This window comes from Anas platyrhynchos, chromosome 1 (genome assembly GCF_047663525.1).
Source record: "Anas platyrhynchos isolate ZD024472 breed Pekin duck chromosome 1, IASCAAS_PekinDuck_T2T, whole genome shotgun sequence".
Lineage (NCBI taxonomy): Eukaryota > Metazoa > Chordata > Aves > Anseriformes > Anatidae > Anas > Anas platyrhynchos.
Genome location: NC_092587.1, coordinates 15,822,512 through 15,839,642, shown reverse-complemented (window position 1 = coordinate 15,839,642; position 17,131 = coordinate 15,822,512). Strand labels below are relative to the sequence as shown.

Here is a 17,131-nt window from a genome sequence, read left to right as displayed (position 1 = left end):
CCACTTATGGATACGAAGAACAGAAATCACAATGGCTCCTACAGATGAATTAAAACATTCACTAACACATTCCTGTTCTGATACCAAATTCACAATTGGGCTGTGAGAAAGTATCTTCCATTGACAGCCTGAAAATTTTGACACTGCTTCTCTTCTTCCTTGCTTTCCATTCCTCCTTTGTCTCTCTAGCTCTTTCTACAAAATAATTCCAGTTCAGTCACTGTGGTCTTTACCCCAACTTTTTACTTCCCAATACAAATAACAAATGATCAAGAGTGCAATACTAATGTTGACATTTGAGCACCATCATTTTACTGGTCATCCAGATGATCTCCACTTTTCTGAATTCCTGTTCCTCAGTAGCTAGACAAACAGAAAAGCCACATGTGCTTTGGTTTATGCTTTTTTGTGTGAAGAGGTTGTTCCTATTAGGAACAACCAGCAAGACCAGAAATACTTTCTAAAAGGGAGAAAGCAATTCTCAAAGTGCTTTCGTGTCAGACAACTTTACTAAGCAGACTACACCCCGTGGGCAGGCACTGGCTTGACACAGTTATTAGCATCCAGTCTCAGAGCTCTACAGACTCTGTATCTACACACTTGCAATTTCTCCACCTGAGAAACCCTATGCTGGTTTCCCTTGAGAGGGGGTCAGTGTTACGCAAAACCCATCTGAGGACTTGTGGGCAAAATAGCACGATTTAACATGAGCCACCAGTGTGCGCAGCAGCTCAGAAAGCCAACTGTATCCTGGGCTGCATGAAAAGAAGCAGGTTGACTGAGGTGATTCCCTTCCTCTTCTCAGCTCTCATGACAGCCCACCTGGAGCACTGCATTCAGTTCTGGGGCCCCAGCACAAGAGAGACATGGACCCGTTAGAACAAGTCTGAGGGAGGGCCACAAAGATGACCAGAGAGCTGGAGCACCTCTTCTATGAAGACAGGCTGATGGATTTGGGGTTGTTCAGTCTTGAGAAGAGAAGGCTCCGGGGAGACCTTACAGCGGCCTTCCAGTGCCTAAAGGGGGCCTGCAGGAACGCTGGGGAGGGACTCTGTGTCAGGGGGTGCAGTGACAGGGTGAGGAGCACAGGTTTTTTTAACTAAAAGAGGGTAGGTTCAAATTAAGATATAAGGAAGAAATTCTTCACAATGAGGGTGGCGAGGCCATGGCACAGGCTGCCCAGAGGAGCTGTGGCTGCCCCATCCCTGGAGGTGTCCAAGGCCAGGCTGAATGGGGCTTTGGGGAACCTGGGCTGGTGGGAGGTGTCCCTGCCCATGGCAGGGGGTGGAACTGGGTGGGCTTTAAGGTTCCTTCCAACCCAAACCATTCTGTGACTCTACGAAAATGGAGAGCACAACCAAGAACAGCTTCTTGACCAAACTGTCCCGAGTGATCACAAGCTCCCATACAAAGGTGAAGGTCCTCCCTGTAGGGCCTAGTGCCAGGAGTTGTGTGCAGACCTTACAGTCCCCCTAACTGAAAATAAACAAGGTCTTCGAAGACAGGAGGAGCAGAAGCAATAACTTCAATAGTTCTGCACAAAAGTGTAATGGTTAAAGAGCACAAACAGGAGGGGATGGTGGGTTCAATTCACTCCTCAACACCAGAGCACCTCTTTCCCTGCAGGGCCCCGTATCTCTAGGCATACTTTGCGAAGAACATATAAAAGGAGGAGGAACATGACACACACTCTCCGTCTTTTAATGCTGTAGAAGTATGTATTTAGGAATGCAGAAGTCCTGCAGTCACAAGGCAAGTCCTATGATCAGCCCAATAGCTAGATTTTTCAACAAGGATAACAAACTTGAGCTTTAGCTTCCCCTACCTTGATTGCCTACTGTGCAGCTAGTATGTTAAATAAGCCACGCCAGAACCCAGAACCCAAGCTCCTCTGACTCGCACCAGTGGCCTCCACAGCCAGACCTGGCGCCAGCTCCTTCTTGTTTACTCTCCACCTGCCCCTGGAGTGTTCCATCTCTGGCTCCACAGTGATGGAGCTCAGAAGAGGGTGTAAAAAGCATAATTGTATAATGAATCCTGTTTGAAACCCTGGAAATTCATGTAGTATAAAAGTGTAGTCTTCCTGGAAAGAACACAGATTAAAAAAAAAAAACACACCACAGGTGCATGTAAAAGCACAAGATACACACCTAACTACAGGTTTCAAGTATCCCTTTAGATTTCCCAGGATATCAGAGACACCTCAACAGAGCTGGAAAATGTAACACAAGACCTACAGGAGACCACCATGCTCTGATGGAGCCGAGGTAGAAGTCTCAAAGGACCACAGCACTGGCTGTCCCTACAAGCAGAATTCCAACCAAAAGTGGCTGTTGGACTCCGTGTTGTCTGTACACGTTTTGGTTCCTCTCTGAATCACCACAGAACTGAGAAAACCAAGGGGTTTCCACAGCAGAGTTTGTGCATATGCAGACACCTAACTTTGCACTTAAGTATAAAATTATCTGTTACTTCCAGAGAATGCATGTTTTGGATCACTGTTACCAATTCTACATCCCTGAATGCCACATAAGAGGCACAAGGGAGATAATGTTTATTGCAGGTAAGATGACACTTTGCCTCAGAAGAATGTAGCTTATTACAACAGATAATAAGCACTACAGGCCCAAATAAGAAGGCCAGATGTCTTACAAAGACAACCTTTTGTCAACAACAACCAGTGACCAGCAAAAACAGCAATACTGTAGAAAGTAGACTGAGCTCTGGTTATGAAAAAAGCCTTTATGTTACAGCGAGGACATCACTACAGACTGATTGTGGCCATTTTTGATCATTTATCTGCCAAAACATGAACAATAGCAAACCAAAATAAGTGAGGCCTGCTACTGACTGAATCGATTTACTGCAGCACGCTGTCTAATGCTCACAGAATACAGTTTTTAGAAGAGATCCGTTTTGCCTTGTGCAAGCTTCACTTACACAAATGGATGCATTCTAGCAGATGGAGTGAGGCAAAAGGTGGTATTACCTGAGTCTTGGATGCCAGGCCATAACACTTGACGTTTTAAATCTTGAAGCTTCAAGAGTCCCTAGTGATCTCACACTAACTGCTGAAACAAGCGGGTTTCTTCACCTGTCTTAACCCCCCAAGAGCATTATTTTCAAGCAGACTCAACTTGTAAAATGCACTGAAGCCATCAGCATGGGTTAATAATTGCTGTCAGCAGTGTTTTACTGTTCATGTTTGCCACCTCAAGCACATGCTAGAAATACACAGTAGAAATAATACAAATTGCAAGTGTACATTAGATGGAGATTGCTGTAAAAACATTATGCAAATAGGACAGATGGATAGTGAAAGATGCCTAATTCCAGCATCTGTAACATGAAGATGGGTATGGGACAGTTTTTTCATATCATTGAATATGGCAAGTGCATACAGTTTACGCATGAGTTTGCAGATTATAGAAGCTAGTACCTTAAAAAAAAAGGGAGGGGGGGCAAGAAAATGGTCTCTAGCAGTGAACGGCTGATAACCAGCAGTGACATTGGTAGTTTTAAAACAAACAACAAGAAAAATGAAAAAAAGCACACACTAGAGTGCACAAGACCTCCTGGCCCCAGAGTAAAAAGACAAAAATAACATTTTTAGTTTAGGATTTTAAAATGTTTGTTTCAACTTTACACTTGGATGCTCCATTAATATATAGACTTCTTCAGTTTAAGCATGGTCCACACAAAATGTCTCACAAGAAGATTTTACCTGACAGTTAGGACCACACACAGATACTATTACCACATTATTTAAAGTTTTTATTGTTGCTGCTTTGTGGTGGGGTTTTTTGTTTGTTTGTTTTGTTTTTTAAACTCTGCTGTTTTAAGCAGATTTCCTGCTATCTCCCTAGAAAGTGAATTTCCTATGGTATGAGTAAAACAAAATATCCAAGGTACTGGGTCCATTTTTCCCACTATTTAGAATCAAGACTACAATAATTTCACTATGACAGAACAACTTAATAGAAGCTTGGAAACCAATTATATATAACAGTGCATTTCTACCTTCTAGAGTGGTGATGGCAGAAAAAGAAGGAAGGGCTTTGTCAGTATTTAGTAAGCTTGAGTATATCAACCTCCCTTGTACAGTTAAAATAACAGATTACAAGAAATTGGCAACATGCACTTCTACGAAGCAAAGAATAATTAGTACAGCATGGCCAAACTTACATGCTGCCTATCTTAGAAGGTAAGCCAGATGGTGGGGGAATAAACTCTCTGTCCCTAGCAGCAGTATCATTTGTGTCAGCAGTCACCCCACTTTCTTGGGTTTCTGCAGCAGATGCAAGAGGGCCAGGCAAAGTGGAGCCTGCAGCACTAGTGTCAGAGACTAAATCGCTGCTATCTGCGTACAGCAATTCCATCTGGGTAGTGGTCCTCCGGCGGGCCTGCAGACAAACAGAAAGCAAGTTGCAACTTAAACATTTCCTAGGATGTGTCAAGAGTGCTACGTTTAAGATTATAATTAGCTGGTAATCAGCATCCCCCTCAAATCACTTGGCAACTACCTTTGGAAACTAAATCACGGAGCTCACCTGTATCCTTCCAAATGATTTCAGAGGAGGCAAGTCAAGTTCAACAGCACGAAACATTGATTTGACAACTGTTTGAAAGGATATCCTTGGAAACCAGTTACAAGTGCCTATCAATACTACAAGAGCGCAACATTATTCTCCTAGGGTTAACTAAATGAAATGTTATAAAGCAGCGGAAAAAAAGCAAAATATGAATTTAAATAACTACAATAATATTGGAGTAACTTCTTACACTGATGCTTCTTATGATGTAAAAACATCTACTACTTAGTTTATATCAATTCAGAAGTAATTCAAGCCAAGATGAATTAATATTCACTCAGCATTTCAACAATTGGAAAACAGCAGAGAACTTCAGAAAGGTGCCAAGCTTTATGCAACATGGTCATTCTTGGAACTGACCATACACTCTATGTGTTTAAGCTGCTGCTGTGAAATTTAGATCAATTCCTCTTGGAAAGAAAGGCCACTGGGGAAGACAAAGGTCCAGCCTAAACACAGCCCTTAAAAAAATTACGTTTACTTCATACCAACATTTTCAGATTAAAGTAATTCAGTTTACCTACCCGAAGAGCTGTGAAGCCAAGGGACACTATCAGTAATGAAACACCAACCTAGATATGTTCCTCTAAAGTCAACTGCAGTTCAAAGCATGGAGGATAGACTTGTACTTTACAAATTTGCTTTATGCTCCTGTGACCACAGAAGCAAATCACAAACAGTACACGTTTCCAGTTCCCACTCCTGTTAATATTAAACTGCAGCCAACCTAGATATACACCTCCAATGCCAGATTTAATTAAGAACCTGAAGGACAAACTTCTATTTGCTTATAAACATCCTTAACACTCCTATGACCATAGAAGCAAATAATAATGAAAAAAAAAATTAAAAAAAAAAAAAAGAAATCATGTTTCCAATTCCCCCTGGCATTAAACTGCAGCCTCAGTAATACTAAACTACAAATCTACTCCAGTTTGGAGTGCTAGTAATCTTCCTAAACTGTAAAAATTCAGCCACAAGACATTGAAAGACAATACACTTTTATCATTGTTTCTCAGAGGGGAATATTAAGCAAAAGCACATCACAAATGAATCACATGAACAGTGCTTCAGTTCACCTTCTGTATGTCTTCGCTCATTAATGTCTCTAGAGCAATGCAATATCATCCCCCAGAAGCTTCCATTAAAGTATAAATTATTATTATTATTATTGTACTGCCTACCTTGCTTTTGGGTTTGACTTCACCACAAAGCTTCAAAAGATCTGAAGACAATGAACTAAAAGAGAAATTACAGCACAGTTAGCAAGAAAACAGCTGTATCTTTGCAGAATGTGCATTTTTAGTTTCATCCTTCTTCCTAGGGAATTGGTAGGCAATGTGGAAGGAAACCACATCACAGGTATCTTCTAATGGGTACATAATGTGTTGCAAAAAGAGGAAGTGACAGCTTTTTTTCCAGAACCAGATCCAGTTTGCTCACCTTCCTTCCGTCCCAGGACTATGCAATGGGGCATCCTCATCAGTACTATCTTCCAAATTTTCTAGAAAATCACCAAAAGAATAACGTTAGCCTGTGCATCTACAACAGGACATCCAGGCTTTATTACTGTACACAACATTTCAGATAATGTTGAATGTAGATGAACGGCATATATGAAAGGTAGACAAGAGATTTTCTAAATCCCTATTTGCCAGCCGTTTCCCATTGAATCTTCCTGTTTTTTCCTTTCCATAATTTATTTTCATTTTTGAATTTTTCATTCATAAATTTTCCTAAGTTCTTTCACACAGCTTAAGGAAATCATACACCTTGGCATACAGTGCCAAATGTGGTCTTCTATTGTAGTAGAGCAACATGGTTGACAGAGAAATAGAAATTGTAGAAGGAGATCTGGAAGAAAGAAAGAAGAAAAGCAAAGCAGATTAACTGCAAGACATCGAAAAGAAGATGCTAGTCAATGGACAGCAAGGATGCTTGTTCCACTTCCTTTTTGTGATCATCCTGCTCCAAGACAGAATCAAATCTGTTAAAAAATAAATAAATAAAATAAAAATAAAATGCATTTTTATCTAGCTAGTGAGCTGAGGCTCAGCTCCAGTTTATACAGAATGGCAGCATCAGCCTGACAAGAAGCAAGCACTTTGTTAGTATGTAAGCATATCAGTTTCAAAACAGGATGATGCCACCATTTAATACTATGGGCCTGCTCCTAAAAATATTAATCGCATTGAAGGTAACTGTGAAAAGAAGCTGTTCTGTAGAAATGCTCCTGAGGTAAAATAGATATTGAAGCCTGTGCACAAAAGACAAAACCAGCATGCATGGCACACACTGTTACGCTATCAAACATCAGATTAACATGTCTGCATGCAAAACATCAGGCTAAGACAACCAGTCCAGGGCATGTGCACAATCAATTCCAACTGCCAGGAGAAAAAATCCTTTACTTGCATGTTATTCTAGTGATAATTCTAAGTATAGCTTGAGGATATGGGTATTAAATTCCTACAAGTCCCGTATTTTTGAACACACACGTGAAATTGTAAGGATTAAATAACATTCTGATGACATTCCACTAAATCTCTTCTTTATTATTAGAGATGCTCTAAGGGTATTTACTTATCTCTGCCAGAAAGCAGATACCATTTGTAACACACAGCATTAATATATTTGGTACCCACGTCAAAATAGGTTTGTCCATGCATATATTTTAAATGCAAGTTCATGCTTTGGAGAAAGGCAGGAAAAATATATAATCTCCAGTTGAATTCTCAGAAGAAAGAATGAGAGGGAAAATGCTGCCTTCTTGTGTACACTAAATCTAAAAATGTTTCCTGAAAAAGCTTAAAACATACATCAATCTAACAACAGCTCCAACAATGCACTTCAGAGGTACTCAGGGTTGCACTGTTAAAACTCATAGAACAGTTGTTTTTTGTTGTTGTTTTTCCATCCTGGGTTTGAGCCCACACTAAATCTTTCCTATATATGTTATTACTGGGTGTCTTCTGCAGATAAGATCTGGAGCACTGTTCCCCCTAGCAAGGCACCAAAGCAGCAACAGTAAAATAAATGCATTTTATTTCATTATTGTGATGATGTTACCTCATGCACTTCTCATAAAGGGCTTGTCATCCACTTTGTTGTTACTTGTAAAAGTAGAAAGCATGGGATTGCCACAAAATATGGGATTTTACTTGTGGGCTCGCACTCACATGACCTGATGTGTTGTAGTAATGGTTTTCTTGGGTTTATCTGCAATTCATCACAGGAAGACTGTTGGAAGCCCCCAAGTAAAAACCAGTGCACAAAAACAAGAAATGCAAAGAGACAGAAGAGTAAGACTCTCCAAGAAGGCCTGAGCAAGAGGAGATGAAAGGAACAATAAGGTTAGCAAAAGGCAGTACTGCTTGTGAGGAGCAGGAGACAGAACTGCTGATAATCGGTGATCTAAGACCAGTGCAGAGCTTTGCTGATGGCTTCACGATGAGGTCTTCATCCTCATGTAGAGACAACTGAACAGTGACAGTACAATTTGTACTGAAACGTGCCACACCAGCACATTTAATCCAGTGGAGATGACTTTTAACCTGCTCTTTCAAGATCTGCACACACACGGCTGTGAGCCCCAACCAGAAATGCCCAGCTGTCACAGGTGGGAAGGAGAAGCAGCTCCCACTGCTTCAGGAAGGAGTCACTCCAGCAACGTTTCACTTTGTCGTCATGCTAACTCTTCACAAGCACGAAGAGTTCATCTGCACCCAAAATAAAAAGCCCGTTCTGTAGGTAAATATCTGAGCCTGTGATAAAGTTCATTGCAGATTGAAACCTTTTCTTCAGGCTCCATTTGAATGCAGGTACACAACTACACTCGGGAACACCCCAACTTCTTCAAGCCAACCATGTTCAAGTGGCTAAGAACTTACAGATCGCAGAGCTGAAAGAAGGCATCAAGGGAGCGTTTCACAAGCAGCTGATGATCAGCACCATGATCAGCACCCTGAAGGTGCAACTACTCTGTTAGGGATGAGGCTGAGTGGGTCTTCCCCTTGAGCTGTTGAAATCGGTCTTTGCCACCCACACTTCCACCCTTGGGAATTGTGTCTGACTGCCAGGGAGCCCCTGCACAAGAGTCCCAGTCACCAGTCCCAGCCTCAAAGCCTCACTTCAACAGCTTCTGAACTGTGTACAGCCCAAAAGGTTTAACCACTAGTGATCTACAAAATACAGACCATCAACAATATGGATTTCTGTGTGGACTGAGGTTAGTATGGTGTATTCAGTTTAAGGTACATCCAGTGAAGTTTCCTTCCTAAAAAGTGTTAGCACAGTCCTGAGTGCCTTAAGTGTTTTAAAAGCCTCAGTTCATGCTTGCAAAGTGTTAAAAAGCTTCTTTAATGGTACATACTCTACAAAAATTTTCACAGTAGAGCTACTGTTTCAATGCATTTAACAAAAGTATTTTCAAAAGAGTGCTCCAGATGCTGTTAACAAGTGAAAGCCTGTCCAGAGCTAAAAGAAAATGCAGTGCTAACATCCTAGCTGGTGAAGCACTGCTCTCACACCAACAGGGGTGAACGCACACACACAAACACACACAAGAAAGGGGCTATTCTAGACAAACTACAATACTAATAACCACTGACATTTCTGAGGAAATACTAGCCAAATGCAGCAACATGCCCTAACACAGATCATCAGCAGGTGTCACCTGTCGAGACACTGGCAAAGCTGGAATTGTTCTCACTGGCTTATACCAGGTGATGATCTATACACTTTAAGACAGTCCTGTACATATGAAATGTTTCAGATGCCTATGCAGACTAGCACAGGACAGCTTAATGGGATTAGAAGTAAAACAGGATGATAGAAAACAAGCTGACATCAGGAATATTTCTTTCAGGTTTCAAACATAGCCAAATTCATGACTGGGAGTATAGGAGCTGAGAAAATGAGTGTTGCTTTCTTCAGAATAATTTAGAAGCAACAACAACAAAAGATTTATCTCCTCAAAGTTAGTGAAGTAATAACTAAACCCAATTGAAAAAAAGTGAGAAAAAAGCTCTGTTCTGTAAAATATTTACATTATGAAATAAACTAGGTTAAAAATGAACTGCATTAAGACCTTTTTTTTTTTTCAGTAAAAAAATGTAGAATTTATCACAGCTATAGTGGTAATATAGCATAAAATAGCCTTATGTATTCTGAACATAAAGGTTCACAGACAGTAAGTCATAAAATTGAAATACAGCTCTGCTTTCTGTGTTCACTTATCTACCAAACCTAACGTGAAGCTATAGGGGTTTCAGGAAGGAGGAATGCTCTGTAAGCTCATGGTAACGAGTACATTTACAGAGTAGTTCATGCAAACTTCACACACTCACAAATTCTAAGACGCACCAGTTAGTGAACATGAATGAATTAGTAACTCATGCAGCTGTACAGTACACAGAAAGCTAAACATACTTACCCAGCGGTATGCTATCTAGGTCTGTGTAATAACAGCAACAAGGAAACAAAAGCAACACTCCAATCAAAACATATCCATTTATAAATAGAAATAAAACATAAGTACCCAAATGTACTCTATATTTTTTCTTAATATCATCTCACGAGAAGTAGAATAGATGCCGTAACAGACATACAATGCCACTTTCAAAATCACTAACGTACGATGATTGAACAGGATTATATGTTTAGAATTTCACATTCAAATGTTAAAAAGACATCAAATTGTAAATGCAATCTTTTATAAAAATAACAGACAGATTATTTGAATTTTAAAGATCTCGATAATAAAAAGCTTATTTCCTACATTTCACTGCTGAGTGGATATACTTAAAAATGACATACATGCACATCAATTGTGAAGTAGAGTTTAAATTTAATATGTTAAAATACAGCATCTATTCAGAAAAGAAACAGCCTAGAATGCCCAGTACAGCATGCATGAAAGGCAAACATGACATGCAGCTGACAGCTCAGAATATAAGATGACAAAATTACCTTGCAAAGCATGACCCAGCAAAGCATCAAGTTCAGGATTTAACTCAGCTTTCTCTTTCAGCATATGAAACAGCAGTTGGTTCTGAGTAGCACTAGTGATTTCGGTCTGCTTAAGGCGCCCCTCAAGAACTTTAATCTGAGCTTCTTTCTGAGCTGCTTGGAGACCCTAGGAAAGAAAACGAACAAAAACAATGAAGTTCTGTCACAACACCTTTGTTTAGAAAAGAAGAATTGCCCCAAATTTTTAAAAACTATGAATACAAAAAACACGTAACCTTTCTTTCACACCCTAAAGTTCAGACGTTAACTAAAAGATTAAGAGTCAACTTGTGATCCTCAGACTCTTCCTTGTAAATATGCATCCAGAGGTTAACTTGGATATGAATCCCAAGTATAATTCATAGATTTCTCATGCTTATTCAAGACCAAAAAGCACATGAAAATTAACACCTTAATTTTTTCACACATCACTACAGTACCCTTTTATTATTTTTTTTTTTTAATCTATTACCTATGATATTCTGTAATAAAGCAAAATCAGAACAGTAATCTTTCCTACAGAATTACTCATTGAACATTCAGCTTTTGCTGGAAGATCTCTCAGTCTAACTTAAGAGAGGGAAATTCCCTAGGCCCATGTTTTAGTGGGGCTTTTTTAGCTGAAGAAAGTATAGCCAAGGAAATTTAAAGGAAAGACTTTCCAAATAGAAGAGAATTGGAAAGGTGAAGGTACAAAGCATCTTTTGAAATGCTTGCAGGGTAGAAGATGACCAAGCACTACCAATTAAGAAAGTATAGTACTATGGACAAAGATTTGATTCTTATTTTATCCAAACTAAAACAATAGGCATGTTTCAATAGACACATTTTGCATGCAGAAACAAAACAGAAAGCGTGCATGATCAATTTTGCAAGAAAGTCCTTCACATAATGCAACGTTAATTAAAAGGAGAAATTGTTAACAGAGTCAGAGACTCTTCTCTCACATATTCTGTTGCAAGGAATCAGGTATGCATTCAACCCACCTAAGGGCTGACAAAACAAATTTTGCAGAAGCCAATGTGGTTATGGGAAATTTCTTCCCAGGTTTCTTCTTGTTTTGTTCTCAAACTTTTTAGACTACCTTAGTCACAATAGTAGTGAATCAAGAAGGCAGAATTAGCCACTGGGACTGACTCAAAGTTCATTTCAATAGTCCTAAAATCTTTCACTCAATTCCATGTCAGTGAGCATGGCCTCCGAACACAAAGAAAAGACGCTGGGAGAGCATGTGATAGATGTGTGCACATGGTTATAAACTGCCAATTACTCATTTTGAAAGTATTATTTCCCAAAGCTTTAAGAAAAGCCCATCTTGCTCTACTCAAAAGCAGAAGTCTCACCAAAGTGTGCCATGCAACATTATATTATCCTACCTTAAAACAAATTTTTTAAAAAAGGCTCACATTCTTAAGAAAGTCGCTGAGCTGAGCCAGTCTTTAAAGAGAACATCCCGAGCATTTATTAGGAGCTTGTTGGAAAACATGGAAATATATTATTTATTTGATGCTAATTACCTCATGTAGTTCTTTTAACAGCACTATATTTTTGTAGAATGAAGTGGCCTCTTCTGGGGATTAAAAAAACACCAAACGGGTTGAAGCTGACAATGGATCTCAAGGGCCTCCACACTGAGAACCAGCATGACTCAGTAGTGCTGACCTGCTTTGTTAGGTCTGGCTTACTTTCCACAGGTGTAAATTTAAGTTAGCCAGCCTTTATGTCAGCACAGCTCTGCTCCTGATACATGGCATAGTTCTGACACACACATTTCGCTTGCTACATTACCTTATTGATACCCATCGTGAGGAAGTGATCAAGCAAATATCGAGCTTCTGTCAAAGTGCAAGCATTAATCACCGCTGTTACATCCAAGGTCTCTCCCTCTTCCTACATGTGCACCAATAAAAGAGTCAGGTGGTAAGGAAAAAAATGCATTTTTGTAATTACTTAATCATTTTTTACTCATAGAAAATAGAAACAGTGCGGATGCTCCAATATTGCCCAATTATTCTCTTGGCTACCTCTAAACCACGCCTGACAGTCTTTTTTTCCAAACTATCCCCCAAGATATTCCATCGTACAGACTCTGCAGCCTTACAATTCTTCCATTTCTTTCCTGTTAGGAAACTCTTACTAATCTGTAACTCATACACTTCCTTTCTAAGCTATTCACAGTGGGTACAGAAAGAAATTTATTTCTTTAGTCTCTGCTCCCTTTGTGTATTTAAAGACTTCTCCCCCTAGTCTTCCCATTATTTTTCTTCTGATTATTCTCAGTCAGTATTAAGCACTCCGGTACCCTTAGGAATTAAGAAGTCTTTTGTGTTCACTATTTTATTGGCAGTATAAAGTCCTGTAACCTTGCACCACACTGTCCAAAATGCAAGAAATCCTGATGCAAATAAAACAGTAAGAGCTACTGGTAACACAACATGCTTTAATGCACAAATTAGCCCAAGGTGACAGAGGGAGAACTCAAAGACTGCTATGTAAAAAAAATACTGGTTAAGTCTTAGAGTTCAGACTTCATATTACCACGCACTGAGGGATCTAAGAGACTGTATCTGATGGCTTCCTCCTGCTGGATCATGTATGTTATGATGCACATTACAAATTTTCACATTTCACTGCTTTAGCCAATATTCAAGTTTCTACATCAATCATAATAGTAACTTAATAAGGGAAGATGTCTATCTGAGGTCAGTCCTAAACAAGCAACTTCAACTGAAAAGCCTCCTTAGTTACAGAAAGCCATTGTTCCATAATTGGAAATTTACTAAAGGGCTATAGATAATAAAAGTAATTTACATAAATGCTAACATACAAAACTACTTATGTATATTTAAACCATATGAAAACAACACAAGGGACTAGAAGTATATCTATTGCTGCAGGAAGAGGATAAAAGCTGGTAACTTTTGGTCCCAAGAATTACATTAATATGATACCAGCAGAATAGAAGGCATCCGTTTCAATGTTTAAACACCTTGCGTATTAACTTGCATTATGGTATCAACACTAAAACTCAGACCTGAAGGTCCAGTTGCATTTACACCCTTCATTTCAGGCTTCAGTTAATTTTTCACCAATTTCCAGTTCCTTTATACAACCAAAACAAAATTTGTTTCTAAACAGGAACAATTTCAAGGCTAACACAGTTGTTTTTTGTTTTCAGTCTTTCCATTATTTCAATTAATATTTGACCTACCTTTGCTTCTTCCATTTGCATGATGTTTGCTTGGCAGTCAGAAATGCTGTCATTAATGTAGTCTATATTTGCAGTTAGTGATTCCATCTCTTCATTTATATTTTGGACATTTCTATCTGCTTCACTGCCACCACCATCCTTGATGAGCTTCTCCCTTTTCTTTGAAAGTTTTTCTCTTCTTTTTGTAAGCTCTTCGCGTTGCTATTTTCCCCAAAGACATAATATGACATAAAATTAGTAAACATTAGAACATTTAAGTGCCCTTATTTTGTTTTCTTTTCCTTCTTAAAATTTAACTAACAGATCATTATTTCTATGTGAAGACAGACATTCTTTTAATATATTTACACATGATCCCATTGATGTGTTATTCCTTACTAAGCACAGAAAGCCCATCTCCAAACACTTACTAGAGATAAAAGCTTCTTCATTCCCTGCAAGGGATTCCAAGTCACTTTGCCTATGCCACCATCCCAGCAATATATTTACAACAAATGTAAATAAACTACTCTTTATTTAATATGACCACATAGCCAATAGTCCATAGTAGGTCACCCACCGTAAGTAACCTGTTCATATCTGCCTCCATATTGGAAATGGTCATCCTCTGCATGATGATATCAGTCACTCTGCGTTCAAGTAACTGCCACTTCATCCTGGCTGCCTTTGAGGAATAAACTCGGGTTGTCACTGCTTTCCGCTGATATTTCTTTCTGTTATAAATTCAAGAGAAACATACAGCTAAGTTTAAAGTAGTTCAGGCTTGAAGGGGGAAACTATCAGGCCAGAATATTTTTCATGAACAACTTAAATTTCTTGCAGAATTTCCTGCAGTTTGCCAAAATGCACCAGAAACCTATGTGCACCCTGCACTGAACTCTACTACACTTAAATGTATAGCATTTAAAAAAAAAAAATGTATCAGCACTGCGGCATCCTGAAATTCAGTGCCACCGAAGAATCATTCCCTGTTTAACAAGAAAATGTGCTTCAAGCTACAGTGGAAGCCCATCAGTAAAGCTAATGTATTACACTGGGTTTTACAACAAGATTATTGTTGAAAATACGAACATTACGGGCCTTGGACCCATAAGGACATTTCTTTGAAACAGATTAACTGGATTTTGAAAATTTTGTGCATCTTAATACACTTTATCCTTTAATGTCATTTTAAATTATTCCACGCTTACTTAAGCCCACAAAATGGAAATTATATTTGGTAATGGTAAAATGACTGTTTTATGAGCATTACATGACAGCAGTCTGAAAAATACCAATGACTGCAATATGTACCATTAGAACGAATATCTGCTATAAAGCTCATTCAATTTCCAGTTCTCTTAAAAAAGTACTAAAGAATTTTAATCCTTACCCTGTTCCATTTGTTGCAGTTACGGATAACGCTTGAACCCTTGCAACAGGGATTCTCATCTTCTGCTGTGCTGCTGTTCTGGAGCCATCGTGCTCAGCTGATGAGCTAGAACTTGGTTCCTGAATCGGATGCTCAGGCAGACTCAGCTTTCGACTTACTTTTCCTGCCGCTTTATCAGACAGAGGCCTTACTTGCCGACGAAGGGCTGTGACCTGAAACAGAGCGAAAAGACACAATTACCCTGAAACTCCATTCTAAGTTGCAGCAACACAGTGTTATTCTGCTTTCAAGGATGTGTTACTCTTTTACCACAGTACCTCTTCAGTTTTGCGACGTAAGATTACTTCTTGATTTCTCTTCTGAGCTTCCAGAAGCCTGAGCTGGTGCTGTGGAAAAAACAAAAGCAACAGATGATATTCTTTCCATTCTCTGCCACAATGAATCGCTGTATTAAAGAAAAGAAAAAAAACAAAACAAAACAAAACAACTTTATACACTAATGTAAGTTTGCATAAATATTGTGACATGAAGGGTCCAGTCAGAATGGTTTCTTGCTCTTTCTAGGACAGAATGACAGTACATTTTTCACTATAGCTATTCTCTATCAAAAAGACCACTTGCATGCAAATAAGGTGATTGCAACAGTTTTGTAAAGATTCATTAATAAAACAACACTGATGTACATATTCAGCAAGTCTTCCATTTTCTGTTGCACTTATCACTTGAAGCTAGGAACTGAGTTATCACATAAGTCAAATTATGTGCATTTTGACTGGCAAAAGTATACAGGTACATGCCTGCCTCAGTAAAGACATTTACACAGGGCACATGCTGGCTAATGGATGCACATCTTAACAATAGCTACTTATTCCAGATGAAAGTTCTCTATCTCTTTAATCACCTCTCGTTTGCGTTGCTCCTTTTTAAGTTGTGCAATTTCTCTATTTCTTCTAGATTCAGTCATTCTAGCTTTCTCCTGCTCTTCTTTCATTTGTTTCATCAGGCGAACCTGTGAAGAAGTCATCACTTAGAAAAGCTGTTTGCACTGAAGTGCTATTCCCAGCCCCCACTATATAAAGGATTTTTTTTTCCTCCAAACTGCCATCTTTCAGTATATTACATGCTTTTAGCAATTTCCCTTCTCCATCTAATGTGTCTTTTTCACTCAGTGCTGAATAACAAGTAATAAGCAGCACAAGCTTCTCCACATGTTTGATGCAGTAATATCCGTTCATTAATCCTAAAAGGGCTCCCCACACACATGTGCACACACAGGAATAGCGTAGTCTTCAAATCTTTTCTGTTTTCAGTCTTTTGAGCAGCTGACAGCAAGAACAGAATTATCCAGTGGATAAACGCAGAGATGATCTCAATCCATCTTCCACTGAACAAACACTCGTTGTAAGACACTTAAAAATACTGAAATATACCTTAGTTTTCTTCATCTCTGTCACCTCCTGCTGCAGTTTCTTCAGTTGCTTTTCATATTGAGACTGATTCTTAAGCAACCGTGCATGTTCCTTTTGAGCTGTTTGAAGTCTCTGCAGTTCTTTATTCATGGCTTGGAGTTTCTTTTCATATTCTGACTTGATTTTTTTTGCCTTTTCTTCTGAATAGGTTTCTACAGAACCTAGAACAAAAGGGAATTCTTAGTCTGCTTTTGTTTACAATATTTTCATTTTGCCAGCCACAGCAGAAGACTCTTTCCTCTGCTTTTAGCATTTTTCACAATATTTGAAAAACGTCATTTGCATCTAGTTCCTGTCACCTGCACTGTTTCGAGATCTTTATCTTTTATGTCTTCCTGGGTAAGGGATCAAATCTTATTACTTTCCTTCCGATTTCTTTGCACTGGGCAATAAATATCCAAATACCTGAAGACATAAATATATGCATGCTTGCTCACTCATACACATACAAGATCACAAGAACAGTCAAAACAGGTCC

At 39.0% G+C, this 17,131-nt stretch overlaps 1 protein-coding gene across 8 annotated transcripts in view; it reads right to left on the bottom strand.

The window, feature by feature from the left end:
- The window catches only part of KIF21A (kinesin family member 21A), an 87,987-nt gene that overhangs the window by 17,069 nt on the left and 53,787 nt on the right, over positions 1–17,131 (bottom strand). For 5 of the 8 annotated variants that reach the window (XM_027458910.2, XM_027458888.2, XM_027458900.3 and 2 more), the window contains 12 exons: positions 16,615–16,814; positions 16,086–16,193; positions 15,502–15,570; positions 15,185–15,396; positions 14,372–14,525; positions 13,813–14,013; positions 12,390–12,491; positions 10,563–10,728; positions 10,027–10,047; positions 6,036–6,096; positions 5,777–5,831; positions 4,186–4,403 (listed from right to left, as the gene is read on the bottom strand). In XM_027458910.2, the coding sequence (XP_027314711.1) occupies positions 4,186–4,403; positions 5,777–5,831; positions 6,036–6,096; positions 10,027–10,047; positions 10,563–10,728; positions 12,390–12,491; positions 13,813–14,013; positions 14,372–14,525; positions 15,185–15,396; positions 15,502–15,570; positions 16,086–16,193; positions 16,615–16,814 (1,567 nt within the window). The remainder of the gene's footprint in view (positions 1–4,185; positions 4,404–5,776; positions 5,832–6,035; positions 6,097–10,026; positions 10,048–10,562; positions 10,729–12,389; positions 12,492–13,812; positions 14,014–14,371; positions 14,526–15,184; positions 15,397–15,501; positions 15,571–16,085; positions 16,194–16,614; positions 16,815–17,131) is intronic. The other 3 variants (XM_027458891.3, XM_027458897.2, XM_038186417.1) reach the window with 1 other exon arrangement.